At 37.4% G+C, this 23,664-nt stretch overlaps 1 protein-coding gene across 1 annotated transcript in view; it reads left to right on the top strand.

Annotated features, from left to right (window-relative positions):
- Positions 1-23,664, top strand: part of LOC131792056 (uncharacterized) — a 31,584-nt gene that overhangs the window by 5,656 nt on the left and 2,264 nt on the right. Inside the window, exons 2-4 of the mRNA XM_059109417.2 lie at positions 13,765-14,197; positions 19,424-20,223; positions 22,998-23,505. Coding sequence (XP_058965400.1) covers positions 13,765-14,197; positions 19,424-20,223; positions 22,998-23,505 — 1,741 coding nt within the window. The remainder of the gene's footprint in view (positions 1-13,764; positions 14,198-19,423; positions 20,224-22,997; positions 23,506-23,664) is intronic.

Below are 23,664 nucleotides of genomic sequence, written 5' to 3'. Positions count from 1 at the left end.
CACGGTACAAAGTTGGAGATGTTCATAAGAATGCAAAACAAATTTACAAAATTATCATAGTTATGTAACCATTAGGTAATAGCAATAAATTGGTCCCGATGTAACACAATAACTAGACACCCATATTAACGCTAATCAGTTTTAATCTCCATAAAAGAAAAAAAAACTTGAATACAAAAATAGACACTCTAAAAAAAAGCTATCGCTCAAAAAACTTCGTTCCCCAAGAATCTGTTAACGCATTTGTGAATGTACTTTTCTTATGTTAGAAACATTTGTCTTCGCTAAGCTCCCCAAGAATCTGTTACCACATTTACAAATGTACCTCTCTTATTTTGGAAACATTTGTCCTCTCTGACCTGAAAAAGTGGATCGAGTATAATGGTCCCAAGGATGGAAAAAGACATTATTCAAAGTTAACTCAATATAGAAATAAGATTTTGTGTTGTCTGCTTAATCGGTTCTTTTTGACAGAAAGAGGTCGAAAGAATTAACTCGAGATGATAATCTCTCCTTTAAATGATAGACACTCCAAAAAGAGTCAATTTTTCATGAAGTGGCGCTTCAACAGAGGCAGATCAAAAGCTTTGCTAACCTCTTTATTGTGATTTCAATAACTCATCAGTTGCTGGCGACGATATCTAATTTTAGACTCACGTGTGCTGGACAGGAAATGAACAGAAGTTATATAATCACACATTGACCTGTCCACATTACACACATAATAGACCTCCATATTATTACACAAATGACTGCGTTTTTAAGTTTATTTCTAGTGACAATTCATCGAACAGAGATGAATCAACGCCAGTCCATGTCAATCGATGAGCGAAAACACAATTGTCACAATTAAAAAAAAGCACTGACAAACCTTAAACTGATCCTCACATGTGAATAGGAATTGAAGACACTGCACACGAATCTATAGAAACCTCCATTTTCCCAGACTTTGTTTCCTTCAATGTTTTCCATTGTGGTGTACCTGTGAGGATCAGTTCGCTGGTCAAAATACGATATACTTGAATAACCAGGATATATTACTGTCCAATTGATAAGCAACCCATAGTCATGAGTCACTTGATTAAATCGATTGCTCTCGAAAGACCTACTGATAATGAGAACAGTCTATCAATTGTTATGTGCTAAAACAGTTGTCCAGTTATGTTTGACCATCGCACCACCCGCTTGTGATGGGAAGCCTTGGTTAGTGCTCTTCAACAAACGCTGACACCTGTTCTTTGAACTGCGCCAACTCAAGACATTAATGAAACAAGCATGAATTACCAGGTATCAGTTACTGCTAAATATAAATTACTTTAATCAGAGTTGATATCGTGAAATGATAAGCTTTAGTTCCAACTGCAAGCTCATTTCGATGTTGCTGAAACAACTGTAATAGTCATCTCTTCAGTGTAACCGTAACATCGTTCGTAAACCACAACTTTATTAACCAAAGAAAAGGTTTAGTTTCACCTAGAGATCCAGTCGAGCGGTTCATCGTTTACGGTCTTCAAGAACTTATCGGTTCTACGTTATTTTACGCTGTGAAGCAGGCCATACGTACAATTGGAGCAAGCAGAAGTTAGTGATTAAAAGGGGGCCTTAAAATCCACATTAGAAGTAATAGGCGAGTAATAGTTGCAATTTATTTTCTAATCTGTCTGAACTGAGATTTTATTAAATCCGTAATTCACACGCAGAGTATGATGCGTTAGTTTATTGCTAAAAATTACCACTGAGTTTTCTCGAAAATTCTGCGTGGCAATCGCAAACGTTTCGCGCAAGAAACAAGAACTTTTGCACATATTCAAATTCAACTCCCCCATGTGTTCATCCATTTGTTCCAGTTCAAGATTTTGAAACAAAGCAGATAACAAAAACAAACAACCGACATGACGCATCAAAAGGTTTCACACAAGGAACTCATTCTAAAATGTTTTGAACTTTACTCAATATTCGATCAATTCACCTCCGAGTATTTCAAATTCTTTTAAGGAAATCAAAATAATAAGGCGACTGTAAAACACTACTCATCGCCTCTACCATCGAGACAACCTCTCGTTTCGCCTTACCAGAAATAGCCAAGAAAAATAATTTCGAAAAGAGAAGTAGCTTTGGTTTCTACAGACAGCGCGTCAACGGAGAAAATATCAGAACAAAGAGTAAGCTTTAATAAAAACCTTGCTAACTGCACTTTACGTCATCCCGCCATTTTGTCAGAGTCTATATTCAGTTTTCAAAGCATGTCTCTTTTGTTCATCTCTGCCCCTCCCTTCTCAGATACTCAGGCTTTGCTCACACGCCTTTGGTCTTTCAGCGCTTTCTGGAAAATCCCTTTAAAAATCTACATCCTGAGAACTCGTCAAATCGAAAAGGAATTAGAATAAACAAGAATTAATCCCTCTTCAATTCACTTTACCTCACTTGTCCCGTAATCTCACTAACCGTGGGGGCGCCAACGATGAGCTGTAAATCAATTCTCTCCATTCCATACGAATTTTGTCAAACTCGCTCGGCCTCAAACCAGTCCATTCTTTGATGTTATTAATCCTGTTATCCGAATTACGCCAATTTAAAACAACAGGTACAGTGCCTTTTATATTTCATGAGAAGGATATATATTGTGCTATCTCAAGTTTTGTTTCCAATGACGAGTTAAAATAAACATCACTTTTAATGCTGACTTCCACTGTTGTAATGCTTTGCTTGCTAAGACATTTAATCTATTAAACTTCAACTCTTAGGGAAGGTCATTATGCTGCTAACAGTTTATAGAGATATTTTATCTACATGTGAAGCCAGACAACTACTTGATAGACGCCAGTTTGGAGAAACCGGAACAGCAAAGTAATTAACTTGTCTATGCTAAGAGTAAATATCCATTGTTATTTTACTTTTCAATCATAGACAATGGCAGCTAAAACTTTTGAAAAGTTGCATTTAAGCTTATGTTTCATGGAAGAGTAACTGTGGTTTCTAAACCCTGAACGAGGTGTTATAAGATTATAATTTCCGGTGATATCAAATAATTTCAAGGTTTCAAATGATTTTCAGCGACTTGGCTTTGTATTTGATGTCCGTGTGCTAAACAAACCTTTAGGCCAACAGTTGTCAACATGTACTCCACACTTCATTTGCAACATTTTTATCAAAGACACAGACAACTAGACTTTAAAAATCACACGTTATCCTGATATTCAAAACGGCCGCAAGGGGCGCAGAAATTTTAAACAGCAGTAAATCAAGGACGAGGTCCTTATTTCACCGGCTATGAAACTTTTCTAGCCATAAAATTGGCTGCGTGATTTTATGAGCGTTGCGTGTCTTGGCATCTCATTAATTGGACTGAATTATGCGAGAAGTCGAGACAGAAAATTCCACATGACTCTGGCTGTCACGCTAACCTAACACATCGAATTTTTCTGTTGTAAAATACGAAAAACAACCGCCCACTCTTCAAAGCTACGAAATATCCATGAGCGAATTAGAGTTCTTTCAGTGCCCATTACTACTAAGTGCGAGAGAAAACATTCGTCATCAAATCGTGACTGACGTAGAAATGTAAGTCTTAGCTTTTTAAGCCGGCGCGCGGCCGGCCTGGCGGCGGCAAGTCGATGTGCAGCCGACTTGTTGTCAATAGCAAACAGACTCCTGTATCCAAATAAAAGTAACTCTGTAACAAATAAACAAGTAATTCAGCTTCGGGAACAAAACAAATCAACTGAATCGCATCTGCTTGGAATTTTTTTCTTTGAAAAAACAGTTAAATATAGGATTCCTCTCTACTGGAAAAGAACCTTCTGTAATGTTGAATACAGAAGCTATTGAATGACTCATTCCTAACACTTGCGTCAGTCCGTGGGTGTTGGGATATGTGTCTCAGTTAGGTGCCATGAAGTACATGCGCTGTTGTATTTACCTCGCACCCGCACGCCGTGATAAATACATTTTTTCCTTGACTCGTTGAACAGCCGATAAAAAGAGGTGGCCATGCCAGCACCTTTTTATGCTTAAAATAGCCGCGAGTTTATTCTTGGGACGCGGCTTAAACAATAGGGCAGCGAAAATTCTGCACAGGAGTTCGAAGAAGAATTTGATTTGAACTTAAAATAGCAATAAGTGACGCAGAAGAGGGAATGACAGCTCAGTAGAGCGTGTAGACAGCGTGTCCTGGGTTACGCTGTAAAAGTTTGTCGCCGGAGACATGTACCCGACAGTCACAAATGAAATGGCAGTTGAGGATGGAAAGCCTTTTACCGAAGAGAGTCCAATAAGCACAGTAAGCTTTTCTATAATTTTGAGTTTCATTTAAATGTTGCTTTCTCCTTAAACAGAAAGTTAATAAGTTGGTACTTCTGGTGAGGTCTGCATAGCTCCAAAATCAACAAGTACCTCCTTTAGCTCAGTAAAAGAGCCAATTAGGTTCTGTTGTATTTGCAATAGAATTTCCAGAAGAAGAAAACGTCGAACTCTTTTTCTTTATTCGAGATTTATGCTGTGTAGGTGAACAAATGATGTAATGTTATGATATGCACTACAACTTACCTTACATGGCCTCGTGTATTCTCTGCTTGTCAACATGAACCTTGCAAGGTTCATTTCTGCTTGTAGCAAAGTAATTGAACAATTAGAGAGTTCTTTAGTTTTCAAATCTGTTGTTTTCGAAGAAAATGTTTGCATAGTTTTAAACGTTGGTCTTCTATTTCAAAATTGTACATAACTTAAATAACAAAATGTGCTTGGTGAGGAAACATATTATGAACGTCTTTACAACGGCTAATACGTCAAAATTCGTTTATCAGCGATAAATATAGAAAGTTTGGGGCAAAATATATTTACTGGAGAAAAAATTTTTTCCCGCAGAGTAAAGTTTTGGGCATGAGTTAACCCTTGTTTCACACCCAGAAACTTAAGAACGTTCTTCTTTCACCGCCTCCGTCGGTTAACATTGCGACGAAAAGGATATGTCATCTGCAAATTTGTCTCGGTTAGTCAACCTCACGAAAAGTGGAAATTTTTTTTAAATTGTATTTCTAATATAATTTGCATAACACTGATCACATCAAGAGAGGTGCAATCGGCCAGAAGGATATGGGTCAAGGAATAGGGACAGTTAGGTGGCAATAAGAAATTTTCCACTTTGTCTTGTTTTTGATTATTTCTTCGGCGAGAAAAGAGAGAAAGCAGTAAAGTTGTTTTGAGGCTCAAACCGCTCTATAAATATCACGCAGTCGAAACATTTAAAAGTAACCACGAGAGAATATTTCATTTCAGTTACCTTAAACTTTGAACTCCAATAATAGCCAAATGTATCCGAATGTAGAGAGCCCAATCTTACCTCGCCTTTTTAAATAATAAAACAAAGACATAAATCTGGCTTGAGATCATAAAACAAGAGCTTATCTGCGACATCGATGCTAAATATCCTTAACACCGATATATTTTTACCTTTTTATTCGGAAACCGCAAAATATCCATGTGGTTAAGTAGATGATCCGTAGAGGTCGTCGCGTGAAAGAACACAAAGCAAATTCGTTTAAAAAAAAAGACCTCCAGACAGTTAATCTATGAATCATTTTTAATAGCGGGTTCTAGTTAGTTTTGTTTATCTGAAAACGAAAGCACTAAACGATGATAATCGAACAACAAGTGTCTTTCAGAACAACTACTACATCCGTAGATGGCGGTAATAAACTCTGTTTCCGTATTCTCGATGACACTGTTTTCATCGGTTCCAATCTGTGATAAACGAATTCTGACGACTGATAAGTAAAGCGAACTGATGCATCGTTTTGTTGATATGATAACATTTCCGTGATGTCTTCAATAGAAAGGAAAACTTGCTTAATATCGTCCAAGTATCGATGTTGTCTAAAAAGTCAATCTTAAATAAAAAAAAAAGACCATGGACGGTAAAAGGCAAGAGATTGATATTAGAGTCCTGGTATCGTAATTGTATCGGACTTTCTGGATATTTGTCTGGAGGGGGGGGGGGGAGTTTTAACGGACCAAGTTGTAACTTAGTCCTTCTACCTGCTCTAGGGATTGTCTATTTGCTGAAAATAGGATATGGATAACTTAAGGTCCACAAGTTTCTTGCAAAATTGTCAGATGATAAAGTCAGTTATTGTTGTGGAAAAGATCGGCCAAAGTCGAGGCTTGATCAGGAATCTGGACGTTTTTCCACCGTACAGTTTCCGCTGATATTTATGTCAGTATGGATTAGTTTACTGCTTCGTCACCTCAGGCGAGGGTCAGATTGTCCAATATGACTAACAGCAGATTGCTGTCACCACAGTAGTTGTTTATTCTATTTCCTCGCCCACCTTACTTCATTTCTAAACATTAAAAGTTTGCTATTCGCTCAAGACGATCTCAATCAAACTCTTTCACAAGCTCGGTGTTGACTCCGTCTTAAAAAATTTTCTTCTCTATAAAAGAACTGAACGATGTTAGTGTGATAAATCCACGCCTTCTTTCATCAAAGGAATATTGTTGCATAAATAGTACTTTTTGTTTGTGATAAATATATCAAGGCCGAACTTGAGATCGCAATCTAAAGAGGCATGAACGAAAGTTCTAGTAATACTATATTAACAGTAAAGCAAAATGAACTTGTTAGTTTACTTTTCAGTACATCGTCATGATGAATTAATCTTAACTGAGTATGTTCAAATTTACTTTCTAGGATCAGCTTTAAGCTATTATACAAGTCAGCCTTAGGGCATATTTGGAAATGATTTAAACCTAAAAGATTGCTTTCAATCAAGTTTCGATGAAGATCTAACACAGTTAAATTGGTATTTACCTTCACGAACATAAAAATCCATTTGTTTGTGGATGAGCAAAGCTGTATCAGCAAGATGTTTAAACCTCTTTACTAGGCATTGCATATGTCTTTTAGTATCATTGCAGTCATCTAACCTCTTGGCTTTTTCCAATATTCAATTCTTCCAAATTACCTTTTGAACTCACTGTTTTGTGTCAGTGATGTACTTAACTTGTTCAGGTACATCCTTGTACTGCTTTGGAATCATTACTGATTGATACACCATCGCAACCATGTATTGGTGAACGATTTCTTTTCTAATAAGAAATTACTTCCGAAATTCCCGGTTGTTTAATCTTGCCCCTTTCGTTATCACTTGTTTCACTCGACATATTTTATTAAACTGACTTTAGTAAGTGAGTGATGGAGGTACTTTAGATAACAAAAGTATGTCTCAAAACTTGATCGGACCACTGGTTTGGTAAAATTTCTAGTTGCATGATGATTTAAATTGTCGTGCTTGTAGGAGAACATCAAAGTTTCCGGAGAGTGGGATTCAGTTCATTAGAGTTACAAGTTTATTTGCGTGCAATACGCCGACATTAAGAAAAGTGCCTCGAGGAAACTCATGTTATTCTTGGTCGGCTCATGCAATGCAATTTCCAAATTTAACGCATTATGGGTGGATCACTCTGAATTAGCAGCTTTGTGATCAAATTGACCGGATCTCTAGTCAGTCGAAGCAAGTGAGCAGAAATCAGTAAAGTTGGTGATTGATCTTGCCGAGTATCGAAGACTTTCTTCTTGTTTTTGAACGGAATTATGGCCAATAAATTACGCTAGCAGAACTGTTATGCACAAGAACACGGCTACTGAAACAGGTCAGCAAACATGTTACGCTCAATGAACACAGAACGGTTTCCAGTTTCATTTCACTTAAACGAGGCCTGCTACAAACAGCTATCATCCTTATTTTGTAGCTAACAGTGGCATAATTATGTATTAGAGAAGGGTTAAAAAGGAAGTCGTAAACTTCATTGCTTCAGAAAGAATATGTGGCCTCCAAAAATAGAGATGACAAAGATATTACCAGAGAATCAAAAGAACCTACCTACGCCTACAATTAAGATATATGTGGTTAAACTGCGCCTTGCAGCGGAAAATTTGATTCCATTCTTTTGTGTAGCTTATCCGATATTCTACAGTTTCTACCAATGGCTCTTTAGATAAATGGGTAGAACGATAAAGCTGAAAAGTATTGGCCAAGCTTTTCTTGAATCTTTTGAGACCATTCGAACCAGTCTGGTTCTGTTGACTTTGTCCAGTGACATTCTGTATTTGAACTTGTTCTTTATCTGACATGCAAAGATTCAGGATACATTCAGAACTACAAAAAAACATTCATTTTTGTTATTTTGGTTTTCACCTTAACTCATTTTCCATCAACGCAGCAAATTCTCGTGTGCTGAACAGTTATTCAAAATGAAAATAAGGTTAAATACCTCAACTTTTATTAGGTACAGTAATGGCTTTCTTTAGTGGGAAAGAGTTTTAGATAGTTCCTTTTAAATAAGATTGCAAAAATTCTGGTTTATTTATACATTGTTTGTAAAAAGGATGACCTAAGGAGATTGAAATGTCCGCATCAATTCGGGGGCCTGTCAGGCTACATTCAAGAACATTCCAAGGCGGCCTTGACGTAACTGAGCCGCGTGTTTTGTTATCATCGCTAAGATTTACAGTCGCATGTTATTAATGTAGCCAATATATATTCGTATACGCCAGCCTATTTATCATAAGATCTTTGTGGTGTCGACGGAAAAATCTTCCGCGCGTATCAATACGTTGAAAACAACTGACATCTGTTGCTCAAATCCGATCTTGTTTCTTTCATTTGCATTGAAATTTTGTATTAGATACGTGTGATTATTAAAAGGTAAGTGGATGAAAAGTTATTGAGTTAAGTAGTAGACGGATATCTAAGTTTATATTTTCATGTGCTGAAGGCAAAACAAATCCTTTAGCCACAAACAATATTGAGGAAGGACAGTCGGATGGTAGTAATAGTGAGACGAGACAAATTTATTTAGCGAAAAACAAGCGGCGCTTTATTTGATAATTTTTGTCAACAATCATTATTATTGTTCCTATCGCTAAATTCCGGTTTAGCGTTAAACTTCTCGACCCACGGTCATTTTAATGTAGTAGGTATTTTCAAACTTTCTTCAGTTTTCTCCAGAACTGAGCTAATCGCATAAGCGGAAACGTCTCGTTTACTCATTACATAACGTCGGCAATTAATTCATTTTCTTCAGGGCGTGTCAGATTTTCTAGAATTACCTTAAATTTGGCAGGCGGGTATTGGGATGACATGTGAACAAAGCAGCCGGGAGAAAATGAAGCACTTAACCTTTAAATGCTGGTTTGCTGTGTCCCTTAATAATATTTTAAAGAGAAATGATAAATCCAACAAGTAACAACTGATTTGACTGTCATGATTTGTGACTAAGAACTGACTCGTTGACTAAGCCAGAATGCACCAGTTTTACAACAAGGTATGAACGCTTTGAAAGATTTTCGTTTTGTTTGACTGGCTTGAACTGAAGATGATTGTAGAATTTCCCTTCATACTGACCTACTGTGCCGCTATATTGATGAACACTTCAGGGCTCATTGAGAATTTCCTATTGCCGGATACTAGTTTTATTTCCCTGCACTCTTCATTTTCGGCGACGCTTTGTCTAAAATCTCCGACTGTTACCTGTTTATTTGACATGCAACTTTAAAGCATGGATGTTAAGTAAAAGTCCTTCTTAAAAAAGATCTTCAATTTTGTATCCCCAAACATTTAAACATTCCTAGTTTTCATCTCTCTTCACCACTCGACTAGCGTGTCTACCGTTGAATACCATGGGATGTCAAGGAACCTGTTTCCTTTTTTGTTAATGGCAAGCCTGTCTCTTGGCCTACATTGCTGCAAAATTTTCCCCAAGTTCAAAGAATAAATGCACATAACTTATCTAGTCGAAGGGAAATTTATATCTTGAAAGGAGTAAGGAGAATCTGAAATGTCGCTTCAATGTTTGGCTGAAATATTACTTCAATTCTTGGTTGTATCGTAATAGTAAATTCCTGTTTGTTTCTATCTCACCTCCATTTTAAAAAGTCCGATTCTAGAAAGGCTATAATTCTTTTTGACAACAAATGATGCAGTAATCGTATTTTACAATTACAGAAGTTTTCCTTTCTTTTTCCATTTGCTTTTTCATTGCGAGACAAATAAAACGTCGCTCAACTTGATCTGAAGAAGCCGACAGCGAAAGGTTTGCTGGACAAATAGTTTATTAACATTGGATCGGAATTCACTCAGCTGAAACATTGTTGTATCCGGCTTTGGAGTTCGATTGAATTAACAGTCAATGCAAAAGAGTGTTATTCCTTTTCTATCTCTAAATAAATGACTGATAACCTCTGCATGTTAAGTATCAATAAAAAAAAACAACGACGCATATCTAAATGACGCTTTTAGTACGTTTTTTGTCTTAGAAAGAAAGCTCTAGAGAGGAAGAAGCCATAGATGAAGTTAGATACTTAATCGGGTTAAATCAAAAGAGACGTCTGGCCTGATTTGTTAAAACTAAGGAACCTTTCATATATCATCTCTTACATAAAACATAAAATATCGTGGCTGATATCCACGATTCAAACATGATGTAGATTATTCGTGTGTTACTTGCATAGTCTCTTTGTCCGAAACAATAAGATGTGAGAGTGGATTTATCTCATACCAAACGGAAAAAAAAGAAAAACCAATTGTTTATTTTGGAGACGCTTAAATCTTATCCGATTTACTGCGCAACAATCCACATCTTATCTTCGTCGGTTGAATTTCTGAAGTTTCAGTTCGTATAGCTAAAAATAGCAGATGAAATGAACTTCATACAAAATAGCTAAATAGTTGGAATGACAGAGTGGTTAAAAGTTGCGAGGCTCTGTTGCGATGATAAGAAGGATGGATCCGTCGCAAGCAACTGATAATTAATTTAGTATCTTTAGTTTCTGATCCTAAACAGCAGAAAATCTGCAAATTCAAACCAACGTAAGTAGGAAACGGAATTAGACAATGAATTAACGCTAGGACCTCTTTTAATTAAGCCCACTGTTCTTACAGTTAGATATAAATATTTCAATTGCTCGTCAACGATTTTTCGTTATTGTCAATCGGTTTCCATCGCTGATGAAGGTTGAATAATCTCAAGCGGTGCAATGACGTAGTTTAATTCTCAGACAGTTCACCTGCTGTACCCAGCTCCCACGAGAAACAAAAGTAAACCAAATTATAGGGTTAAATTTAGACTTTAAAGGCTGCGTTATGCTGCTGAATAAAGGCTGAGCTAAGATTAGAATGAAGGGTTATGAACTTTGCAACAAAAATGACCACCCGTAAGGACTTTGCGTCAAGGAGAAGCCATAACTAAGTTAGCAATCAATAGGAGGGGACTGTTAGAGATAGATAACTTCAACAAGGACAAAGGATCCCTTGATCTTGGCTTACAATGCCAGTGTGATTCCAATCAAGTTAATCAGTTCGCGTTTAATGTCACGCTGTGTTTGTGGATTCGTTTAGTTCTACGAGTGACGCACAAACTATGAAAACAACGGTGACTAACTTCATTAATAGTACTCTTGCGAAATACCCATCTTTAACAAAATGGAATAATTTTTTTGCCGCATTCTAAATTGCTATGACAGATATGTCATGACACTTATGACACCTTCTAAAAGGAAATAAAAGATTGTTTTATGAAACATTTACAACTGGAAGGAAATACATACATACACTAATATTTCAACAGTTTAATTCTTCCTCAAATGGAAATCGAGAATACAACCTATTACCGCATTATTTATATCTGAACACAGCTGATATGCTCTTGATACAATGTATCAGCAGATTTTAGCCAGAGTCTACTTCAATGCCATTGACAATGTTAATGAAGTTTTTTCAGCGCATAATACAACAAACCGTTCTTTGTCATATGAACCCGTTAGGGGGGCCACGTGGAAATGTTTCAAACTTTATGAAGATCAGCTATCTCATGAATATGTGGCGGTGCCCCGCAGTGCCACAAGAGGTTTATATAAGATATTCATTTATAACTTTTCTTTGTAGCTTCACTGTTGACCTTTGTGAGGTATTATTTACCTTTCACGAGCTGATAAATTTTGTATTATATCAGTGTGGTAAAGAAATTGTTTCCAATAACTTGAGTAATCACAGTTAAGCCATGTTGAGAAATTCAATTCAATTATCAAAGTTGCGCAATTTCTGTTGTCCACCTACCCTCAGTTTAATGAGCAAATAAACTTCGCACCTTTCCATCGGTTATCCTGCTAGCTTTTAGCCAGTTTTCCTGAAGTATTGATATATATTTTACAATGCAATACATAACATTTTAAAATTATTTTTCCGCCTCGAGCAAACACCCTGCCCTTGTTTTGATTTTACTTCAGGTCGAAAAGTTTAACATAACTTCAAAATAAGATAAAATAACAACTTGCATTTATCCACCTATAAAAACGTCAGGACTTGCTATCCACGAATTGTTTCACTTGTACCTTGACAGGTTGTCTGAATTGTCATAGCAACAATGAGCAGTAAACCTGTTTTGTTTAGACTGAGGAATGTGCTAGAATGGTTGAGCCACAACCTTGACCCCAGATGATTAACTGACGTATCTAGTGTAGTTATTAGTAACATTTAGTAGATTAGTCAAAGCATTACAAAGGAAGGTCTAAACTTCACTACCTCAAAAGTAAGTTCTCTTCATTGCTCGGTAAAGTTGTTCTTGTTAGTGATCTTCTATGAATTTAGTTTACTTCTTGTGTTGCTGATATCAGTTTGTTGTTCTGCTCCATTGGTGCTCTGTGTCTCATTCTTTTCATGCTGTTTGAAAGAGACAAGTTTCAACCAAACCCTCTTCTTTCTCCTTAATGAAGCAAGAATTGATTTGATATGGAAGAGTGGAAATTCAACGTCATCTTTGAACTTTTTTTCAGAGCTTGTACATATATTTTCTTTCTGACAAAGTAATTCAAATCTGTCATTTTCGTTATTAATAAGTAATTGTAAAGCGCTAAGATTTGTAACATTTCGATTTGTTCACAAAGCTCTCCATAGATCCTTCAAAACTCAAAAACCTGTAGAGCGATGAATGTAGCGAAACTTTTAACTGTTACTTTAATACGTTGAAGAATAAACTCGTTTGTTATCAGCTTATTCATTTCACTGAAAAGAATGTGATGATTTATGGATAATTCTAAATTGTCACGTTCAGAGCATGACCAGAAATTTCGGTCAAGAGCGTAGATTAGGTTACAATTTCACGTTAGCCGTGTAGATAAGTTACTCTAGAAATTTCTATTTTTATACCTAATCAATTAAACTAAGCGGAGACAATTTTTGTGGAAATTGTTTTACGCACAGTGACTGTGAACAATGATGAGCAAATTTCTCACCAATTCATCGTAATATATTCATTTGAAGTGGCTAAATTTAGAGGGCCACTGAGACCGAAATAGACCAGTTTGTTGTCTCACGCTTAGAAGTGTCTCTCACAGTTTACAATAGGTATTACTAGTAGTGCCTGAAGGACGGATGATCTGGCCACAAAAACTGCTCCTTTTCGGGTCGAATACTAAAATTTTAGACTTCAAAATTTCGCTGCGAGACAACTACTGCAAAGGACTAAGGTATAGGAGAGCAAATTGGTAGTGTTTCTTGTTTTATGTTGAAGTCAGGGAATTCGTGCAGTCATTACAATTCGCGGTATTTTGGCTTTAATGGGGTCTTCTGCTTTTTAGCTGGAGGCCAGTCGTGGATATAAGAATGCTTAAAATTATTGTTGGTTCCCTATTCCACTTCAACTACTTTGTCTGGTGTACTGATTGCCTTAGTTCTTTAGCCGGCTTACGCGTTGTTGTTCTTATTTCAGCCGAGTTCAACCGAGATCAAGTCAACTCCGATGCCTCCAATGGGTTCCATAGCTCAGCGTTCACCAAAGTGTGCTCGGTGCCGAAATCACGGGGTGATATCCATACTCAAAGGACACAAACGGTTCTGTAAATGGCGAGATTGTGCATGCGCGGATTGCAATCTCATAGCTGAAAGACAAAGAGTAATGGCCGCACAAGTGGCGCTCAGAAGACAACAAGAGAGTGAGGAGGTTGGACATCTTTCCTACGGCACAGTACAGTTGTGTTTTAATCAAAATCTACAAAAGACACCAAGAATCATTCCACCCTCACCAACGTCCCCAAAGGATGCTCAACTGCCAAGAACCGCAAGTTTGTCTTCTCGATCAAGCTCGCCAAACATTGACGATACCAACAATGAGCTGGGGTCTCCCGCAAGCAGCGCAAACGATGGTGAGTTGAGTACAATTCTTTTTGCAAAATTTTCCTTCTACAATAAAACGAGCAAACATCATCCGATTCCAAGGTCGGGGTAGTCTTCCAGCTGATTTCATTACTTTTGAATTGATTACGCAACCGTCTGATTGGCTGCCAAAATTTACAAACCCATCGGATGATTTTACAGCAAAAATCGGCCCCTTTTTCTTATCTCGCTTCGTTACCGTTGCTAAACTAACCATAGCCTTTTGAGATATATGAAAAAACGTGCTGTTTAAATCACAGCTCAATTCTTCCCATGAAAGGGTAACCTCAGATTACGCCAACGGTATCAGTGCGTAGACCCAGCGTAGTGTTACAAAGTTTCACACATCGAACTTTTGAATGAAATGGACATGAACAAGACGAGGGTTTGTTTTTGGAGGATATCGTAACATGCACGCCTAGTTCATTCAGATTTTGTCATTGTTGTATAGATAACCTAAGAACTATGACATAAGAGGCGGTTAATTCATCGCAGGCGGTTTCAAGCGCGCTAGTATGGACAGAGTTTTATTGAGTTGCTAACTTATCTTGTTTGTCTGTATTTAACAAAGTTGCAGTCAGACGGTTGTTGAAAATTTTGCCCGCGATATACACGATCAACATTCTCTTTTCTAAATTTACCCCTGTGTTTCCTTTTAAAGAAAAAGAATACAGCACCTGGGTTATGTGAAGTAATTTGCTTCTGTTTAATCGTTTTTATGCTGGTCCTCGAGTCGTGGATCATCATTTCTGGTGATAAATTTTGGGAGGTTTTCAGTTCAGGGATACAGTTTTCGTCCATAATGACTGAGACACGGAATTTGACCAAAACCTGTATTATACTGTATTGAAATGACTCTGAACAAAGCAACACCCTAAATTATAACTTTCTTTAAAAAAAGGCGATGCATTGAAATGAAAGGCATCTAGGCTTTGTCCTTGTTACTGAATACCTGGCTTTGTTCTATCCATGCTAAATACTTTATTTTAAGAAATTTCCAAACAGTTCCGTGCTGGGAAAACATTCAGAACCTCTCTCTAAAAACTGCATATTCCTCGCGAATTATGTTACGGTATGACTTAATCTAGTTTGAAAGTTTGATGTTAAGACCTCAAGTAGCACAAAAATACTTAGTCGAGTAAAGTGTTGATGAAACCAGCAAATTTGAAGCTTGTATAATCCCCCCAATAAATTATGTCACTGTTTCTGCTTTAGAATTGCATGTTCGCCCAGAAAAGGAACACCTCTCGCTGATTTTCAATAACGAACTTGAAATTGCAACATAATTAGGTCTGATTTATTTGTGGCTGTGGTCTCTGGTTAGGTGCTAATGTGCGCTCGTTAGTCTGAGAGCAAGTTGAAGTGGCTTCTCCCAGCCAAATTGAGTGATTTAAAACTAAAGTGGATTTAATTAGGGCCAGCATAATTATGACATTATCAAAGAAACACTGCCGGCCCAAAAAGTATCATGTCTAAAAAATGCAACAAAATATTTGTAACATTCTGGAACGCGAACAATCTGGAAAGTCTCAGTGCGGTTTTTCTGTAATAAAATCTGTATGTTTATTCTGGTCACTGGGAGTCAAACCAGTGTTTATAATGTCATCAGGATGTTTGTATTTGATTTATTTTACAGTTTGTTTATAATCAACGCAAGTGTTGTGTTTATTTCTGAGCGAGCTCAGACTCTTTGTCTATTTTTAGCGGACTGTGCCTTTATGAATAAAATTGGCACCAGCTTTCTTTGCCCTCGGGGCTGCAATTTACAACCCCCTCCCTTACAATAGTTGTTGATTAAATTTTTTTGGACTTCTTATCTTCAATGAAGATAGATATTTTCCTCATATTCCCATGAGGAACTGTACGAAATCGAGTCCATATTTGACTTTGCACATCAAGAGTTAAAACTGACTATATTTTGACATGCTCCTATTGTCTCATGAAGACGTTCAAAAGCACAAATTTAAAATAAAAACATTTTTTACTTTCCATTTCAGCTGGCTAGGAATTAGGTAAAAAGTAACAGCTTGAGCAATATTTTTACAGCTTTAACAATAGCACAGTGCAAATAATCATGATTCCGACACGTGTTGCAAAGTCTTTATTTCTGAACACGTGTTTTTTATTAACACTAGTAAAATTCGAACGCTGCTATGTAAAGAAACACAAGATTAGCCCGAGTTATGTGAACTGACATAATACACAGTTGAGGCTCTAAAGTGATTCAAAACTCCAGTGAAACCGATATTGGAGTATACAATTGGGCCATGTGGTTCATCTAAAACAGGAAAACAGTGCTCTACTGTTATAAGAAATTAATGCCACTACATGTCGATGCTTTTGTCCAGCCAATCAGGAAGCCAGGATTTTCTAAGGCACGGGTGGTTCATATCTCCCAGCTGTGATATTGTGTAAAGGCAACAACTAGTCAGAACGCGCTATGTTTATTGTAACCTTGCTTCCCTAGAGAGTAAAACCTGCCTGCTATGCTTAAAAGAAATCTTGGCTGATCGCCTTTACCTACTGACTTTGACTCATCACAGACACACTGTTTGAGCTCAACAGTCGGAACAACGAAAGCATTTTGCGTTCGGTGAGTTTGTTCACATTTGAGTAGCACTTCTCATCGTAAATTTTCAACGTCATCTGAATATACAACTCATTATAGAGTTCCATTGAGAGTTAACTATAATATGTCAAAATAAGCGACAAGTATTCAAACTGAATATCAACAAGTGGCATGGGAATCTTCTCTTAGTAATTCCTGTTTGTACGTGTTCTTAAGAAGTTGATGAATTCAAAGTTAGGTTTTATTAAAAAGATTTGAAACTTTGTCCCTACATTACCAAATACCCTTAGTCTTGTAATCACGAGTTTGATTTGAAACCAGCTTGATAAATAGCGGTTGGTTGCCACATGATGAAAGGGTGAAATAAATTATTCCAGTGAGACAAAAAATGGAACTTTGTAGAGCTAAACTATGTTTGTGACATGTTCACAGTCACTGACTTCAGAGCTGGCTAGTTGCTGTAACAGTAAAAGTCACAGGTCATTTCCTGTTTGAACGATACTCTCTCTTTTATTACTAATATTCTATCTTAAGATTTTAAGCTATTCACTGATTGTCTTAAATTGATGAATCTTTTTTCAAGTAAGGGAAATATGTTGTGTGCATTTCTAGATGTCGAGCTAACGCGTTTGTTAACACAGTAGGGAAGAACATTGAATAATAAAACACCTATTTACTTGTAGCGGTTGCCCAGGTGACGTACCACTTTTATGTACTTGTTCTGTCGTGCGGAAAATGAAGCAGCCATTTATGTTTGGAGTGATAATCAACGACATTATGATAATACGCTACAAATAATGGGACGTTTGCGGCTAACTCTGTCTTTTTAGAGCGTATAGTGCAATTGTTATTCAAAAATAGTGATTTTGTGTTAGCAGTTACCTTTCAAAATTTACTATTCTAACCGGAATTTTCTTATAAATTTCATCATTTATTGCTCCAGCGGTTTGAGAGCATATTTATTTAAGTATGATTGAGTGGTATATAAACTGTGTTCAAGTAACTGAAAACTTTTGGTGCACTGTTATGTAAAAGTCCAATTAGATTTTTACTTAAAACACACAAAAGATATGCACAATTTTTATTCTCGCCCGAGTATTCTATATTAATTTGCTTCCCGCCAGCATATTTCACTTAAATGATTTTCTTATCACCACAAAATTTTCTGAGGATGATATTGAACCTGCCAATTTCATGTTCTTCTTTCGTGATTTTTTTTCGTTTAGCCTGCAATCACTGGACATTTTACATTTTCAGTTGTTAACAAGTTTCTTTTAAATAGTCTGAAAGCACCCCTCGGTGTAGTGTATCAATCTTAGCGGAAAAGGCCACAGTTTTTCATAGTTTGATGTGGCATGTCTTTTTATAAACGCCGTTAGTGGTCTTATACGATCTTTCCATTTCATAGGTGCTTTGGCACATTATTTCTTTGGAACAAGGAAGTTCTAGCCGGGAAGTTTCCCCAGCTGTGTGTACAAAAAAATTAAACAGCACCTTTCCCCACATAAGCACAGGTAATTTAGGGTTTTGCCAACTTTAAGTTGAAAGGAAAAATTATCCAGCCACTTCTTGGTTGTGCTGGCGAAGGATTTTCGTCTTTTCTTGACAGCAAAATTGAACAAAATTGAAGCGCTGTGAAGTTCAACATGAAAAAATTTGCGCCCCTCGAATATGAAATAATTGAACACTTTTTCCCGTGGTCAATGGAAATTGCTGTCTGCGTCAAGCTGGTAAAAAATTGACATTGATGACAGTGGAAAAACAACAAGGTCTTACATAGAAAAAAAGAAATGACCTCAAACTGTTAGCTGCTTGCATTTTAAGGCATTGCAAAAATAAATAATGATTACCAGGCGTTTGGCTTGCTTTTAAAAGATTTTTTGCGTGGTCATTTGCATAATTTAAATTATAAACGAAGTCATCACTTTTGAACGGATCACTTGCAGTCACGAACATAACTGAAGCAAGCTCCTCTAACCACCGACTGCACGAAACCAAAGCGAAACTTGTGGCTTAAGGTAATCTGAAGTAAGGGCTTTATACATCGCTGTTTCCATGATTTTCAGAAATCGATCAGTGACCTGTGTGAATTTCTTTTTTCTTTTTTTTTTTCATGATTTCCATTTTTTATCTGCATTGTTGATATCTAATCAGAGATTTACTGATGGATAAGAGAGCCAACAGATGAAGCTTGATATAAAAAGTTTATTTAAACGCTTAGCAACTCATTTCTTTGTTCTGACTTTTGCGTACAGCTTTCACTGCATTAAGACTTCTTTAATACTGAGGACATAAAACTGATTTCCCTACTCTATCGTTAGCGAAAGAGTATTTAGAACTCTTCTAGGTTCAGTGAACAGTCCGTTTGGTCTCCCCGAAAAGGTGCCGTGATTTTAAAAAAAATTTTTGATTTGTCTACAAAAAAAAATTGTTATGTGCGATCCCTCAGTAGCAGAGAACTGCGGTATAAACTCGCGCGGTGGTCAGACAGGTTAACAGTCCAACGAACATTTAGATAGTGTTTCTTCTCTCCCGTTTGGTTCATTCATTGAAATAAATCAAATCTTAGAGCGACGATGAGCAGATTTTATACGAATATGATTTTATAGCGGCCATTGTTATTAAAGTCAATGTTTTTACTTTTCAGAATTTCCAATGGATAACAACACTGAAGGTTTCTCCACGAGATGGAAACGTGAACGAGACGACGATGAAGATGAGCGGCGCCTGAGAATGTCACCAGAATCAAAAAGACAGAGACACGACAAGATATCTCTACAAAATGGTGAGAGCAAAGTCATGTCAAGCTCTGATCATTCCAGGTTCATGAACATCCTTACACGGCTCTTTCCAGAGCAAAAAAGAAACGTTCTGGAGTTAATTTTAAAGGGTTGTGGAGGTGACGTTATCCAGACAATAGAGACCGTTCTTCCAAGTCACGAGGAAGCCCTTGCTCGGGGCCAGTTACTTGCCACTGTACCCAGGGGTCTCTTTCCCGGGCCTCCCCCGCCATCTGGCTATTCAGCCTTCCCGCCCATGTCTCCCACTCTTTCTCACAATATTCCATTGAGCGCTGTAGAGTACCACGCAGCTTCCAAATGTGCGAGTGGCCAATGTCCCGGGTGTGTGTATTACCCAGGAGCCGGTCCTTTGCCAGTACTCAAGGATCCGACTAAGCGTCAGACCGCGGACGTACAGTCTAAGCTGATACCGTCCATCTCCGAGCACAACTCTTTGCCGATTTCAACTATGCCTGGTTTGACTAAAATTCCGCATCTTGAAGATACGCGGTATAGCCAAAGTATGCGGTCAGCAACTGCTGCATTAATAACCATGAGCTCGGCTGGAAGAGTGTTTCCTGGGGACCGACTACCACAAAGGAATGATCGTAGCCCTCCGAACCATTCTCCCCGCGCCTCTCCCAAAAGTGAGGCTGACGAAAAGCCCTAAAATCAATGATTTTATTTCAGAGGATGAGAAATTAAAATAACGTGAATATATTCGTAATAGTTAATTAAAAATGAGCCAGTAAAACTGGAACAAATAGAGTAGATATTTCTGTTTGTAAGAATTGAGTTTGAACTTTGTACCTACTAATGAGTGATGGATTGGTGAATGATAACAGAATGATAAAAGAGCTTCTCACTCGGTAGTTTATAAAACGAAAATTGTCCTAGTAGAGATTATTATTAGTGTTGATCTGAGTCATACGAGCCAGGCTACGTGGATTAATTGAAAAGTTGTAAATATGTACATGGGGAGAGCTACTACTGGCTGCTGAAAGTTCTACAGCTTTTTTATCATGTTTTCTAAGCTATTTTGTTAGTTCATACAACAAAGGAATAATCTTAGAAATAGTCTGGTATAGTTGTAGAAAAATAGGCAAGTTATTCAATAATTATCAGTTAGAATGTATTAATGATGAGAAATTCTCGCTAACGAGGGCTTCAAGTCATCCTAAGCACAGTCGATGATGGATAATCAGTGAGGTGCTACAGGCAGAGCTATAGAAAAGTAGTAGTTTTTTTGTAATGTACATATACAACGATGTGGGATGGTTTATTTCATTTTCCCATTCTTTTAATTATTCAATCTTTTAATATTTGTTAAAATAAACTTGTTCCAAAGCCTTTTCCCAGAGAAAGCAAAGTTGTATAAAGCAATAAGGTAATTGAAACCAAATGTAAGCTTATATCATAAAACTATTTTCGTACCAACTTGGAATAGTCAGAAATTAATAACGTAGGATACTTGTGCTGCACCTTAAGCAGCAGCGCCGGTAGTTAGAATGACTAGTTAAATATGATGCATCGGCTTACTGTTGTTTAGGTAGTCAATTAATGTTGTTTTTCTATAGCTTCAGTCAACGCTATCGTGGAGAGCAGGGCTCAGTTATAGCAAGTTGACTTTAAACTAAGGTTTTTCTAATTTGTCCAGTTTTGTGAAAGTTTTAACTTTGCTCGTAAATCTTATATTCTTCTCTAATAGGAAAACGTAATGATAATTCGCAAATCGTTTAATCTCCTCTTTAGAAGGAAGGATTAGTTTGTTCGTCTGTGATAAAGATCGTAATGCAATACAAACAAGCACACTGATGTTGACGTCTGCTGTTTGGCGATGAATGCTTGAAACTTTCAGATCATTTCGCTAAATTTTTCAGTTTAAAATGTGTATCATAACCTCGGCCAAATAGGATGTTATTAATGTTCTTATCACGGTAGATGTAATACCTTAGGTATTTAACACTTGGGAACAAACCACAGCCTTCCAAACTGATACACAGTGAGAAAATTATAAGAGATAAATAGCAGTAGGTTCAGTTTAATCTTTATCTTTGATCAACTTGAAAAAAGCCTGTTCGCTGGAAGTGTAATGTTCCAACTGTTTTAGTGGAGATATGTTGGTGTCAACTTCGCCAGACAATTCTGACTGATTCAGTCGAGGTTGAAGCTGATTGACTCAATATCTCAACTTTTAGAACAGCATGAACACAGACAACTTTTATCTGTCAGATGCCTAAGAGCCAGTGGGCTGCAAGAAAAGACCAGGTACTATGACATTAAACTAAACTGAATGTCTACAGCTCACAGACATAATTGTATTACAAAACTCTATCCTGAAGCAATTAGTACTTGTCTAGAAATGAGCAGCCGAATAGTATTTGTGGACCTCTTGTATTTGAATAACAATACCTAATGTTAAATTTTTCCTCTCAAATCATCCAATAAATATATTACTTCCCTTTCAATTCGAGTCTTTTACTTAGTTCCACGCGTGGATTCCTCGTTTCTTACTCGACGCTGCGGCACCAAATATGTAAGCCGTCGTGATTCATATTGAGTGTTGGCTGAGTGAATAAGGTTCTTCTAGATTCTTTCGAAGTCTGTGCCGGTTTTTCAAGGATTAAACAGAAGGGCTTGAAGAAACTTACACAAGGTGTCCTAGTTAATTGTGGATCCCGTGTTTTTGCCAGAGCGTGATGCTGTTCGATTAAGTCAACTTGTAGCTCAAATTGTTCATGTTGACCATTGAACGGAAATTAAACAAAGTATAACTGACAGCTTTTGAATAAGAACTAAGTGAAGTTCAATTTTCATTGAAACCCAAGCAGTGAGAAGCAAAGGCGGGCTCTCTATAAATTCAAACAAAGCGACTAGCGCAGACAAAAGCCACTCATTCATTATGCTGACCACAAAGTCTCCGGCTGAAAGCTGTCGTATTTTTTTTGAATGAAAATGTATTTTGAATAGAAAAGCAATACCCAGAGGAAGCGCTATTTACATTCAAATTGAAGGAAAGCCTACAGCAAACACTGAATGACAAGAAAATGAACCAAACTAAGTCTGGAAAGTTTTTCATGTTTTATGTGCATACATTCGTAAAAATGTCTGTCTGTTGAAACGTTGAGACTGCCGTAACCAAGACATTAAATGCAAGATGTCATTAGTTTCAAAAGAAAAAAAGATGAAAGAATAACCTTCTCAGGTCGTTTACAAATTACCATGAAAATGGAGGTGTTCTGACTAACACGGTCTGCTGGCTAATAAAAAGGTTCAAACCGATGTTGTGAGAAGATGGCGCTTAATCCTGCATCAGCCAATGAGAGCTCGAATCAAACTTAACCCAAACAATAGAACTCATTAAGAACAGAAATACCGTAGGTGATATATCAACTGTTTGACGGTAATTAATTGGAAAAGCGTAAATTGCAAAACTAACAATTTCGTCCAGAACTGTGGATGTCGCAGAGTGTGTCGAAAACGAAAACCGTACTGTATCAACCAACAATGTCTGAAGATGCTCGAGGCGATGACAGTGTACCTCGGTATCCTCGCTGTGCAAGATGTCGGAATCATGGCGTAGAATCAATTTTGAAAGGACATAAGCGATTCTGTCAATGGAAAGACTGCTCCTGTTCAAAATGCAGCTTAATAATTGAGCGACAGCGTCTGATGGCGGCGCAAGTGGCGCTAAAACGGGAGGAGGACGAGGCAACACCGCCAGCGCCCACGGTGGTAGGCCAGTTTCGGAACACTGCTGTCAGCGTAGACCCCGGCTGTGTAATGTACAGGTCAGAAGCGACGGGTTCGAATGAGGCATTACCGAGTATCATATGTTCAGCAACTGTACAGTTCGATGCAAACAATAACACAGCTTTGAGTGATGTTGATCCAGCCATAACTGAGGAGGCGAGAATCACCAAACACTCTTCGCTTTCATCGGCGCCAGGTGAGGAAAAAATCGGTTACACTTTTTTTTTTTATATACAAAATGCGTTCGCTCATTTAAAAAAAGAGAACTTCGAATCGCTGTAAAGTTGTTTAGCTTCGTGTATATCACAACCGCTGAGAAGATACAAGACAATATTTAGAAGACAAGAAAGTATTC

This window comes from Pocillopora verrucosa, chromosome 7 (assembly GCF_036669915.1).
Source record: "Pocillopora verrucosa isolate sample1 chromosome 7, ASM3666991v2, whole genome shotgun sequence".
Lineage (NCBI taxonomy): Eukaryota > Metazoa > Cnidaria > Anthozoa > Scleractinia > Pocilloporidae > Pocillopora > Pocillopora verrucosa.
The sequence above is the reverse complement of the archived record's forward strand: the minus strand, read 5'-3'. Positions and strand labels throughout refer to the sequence as shown.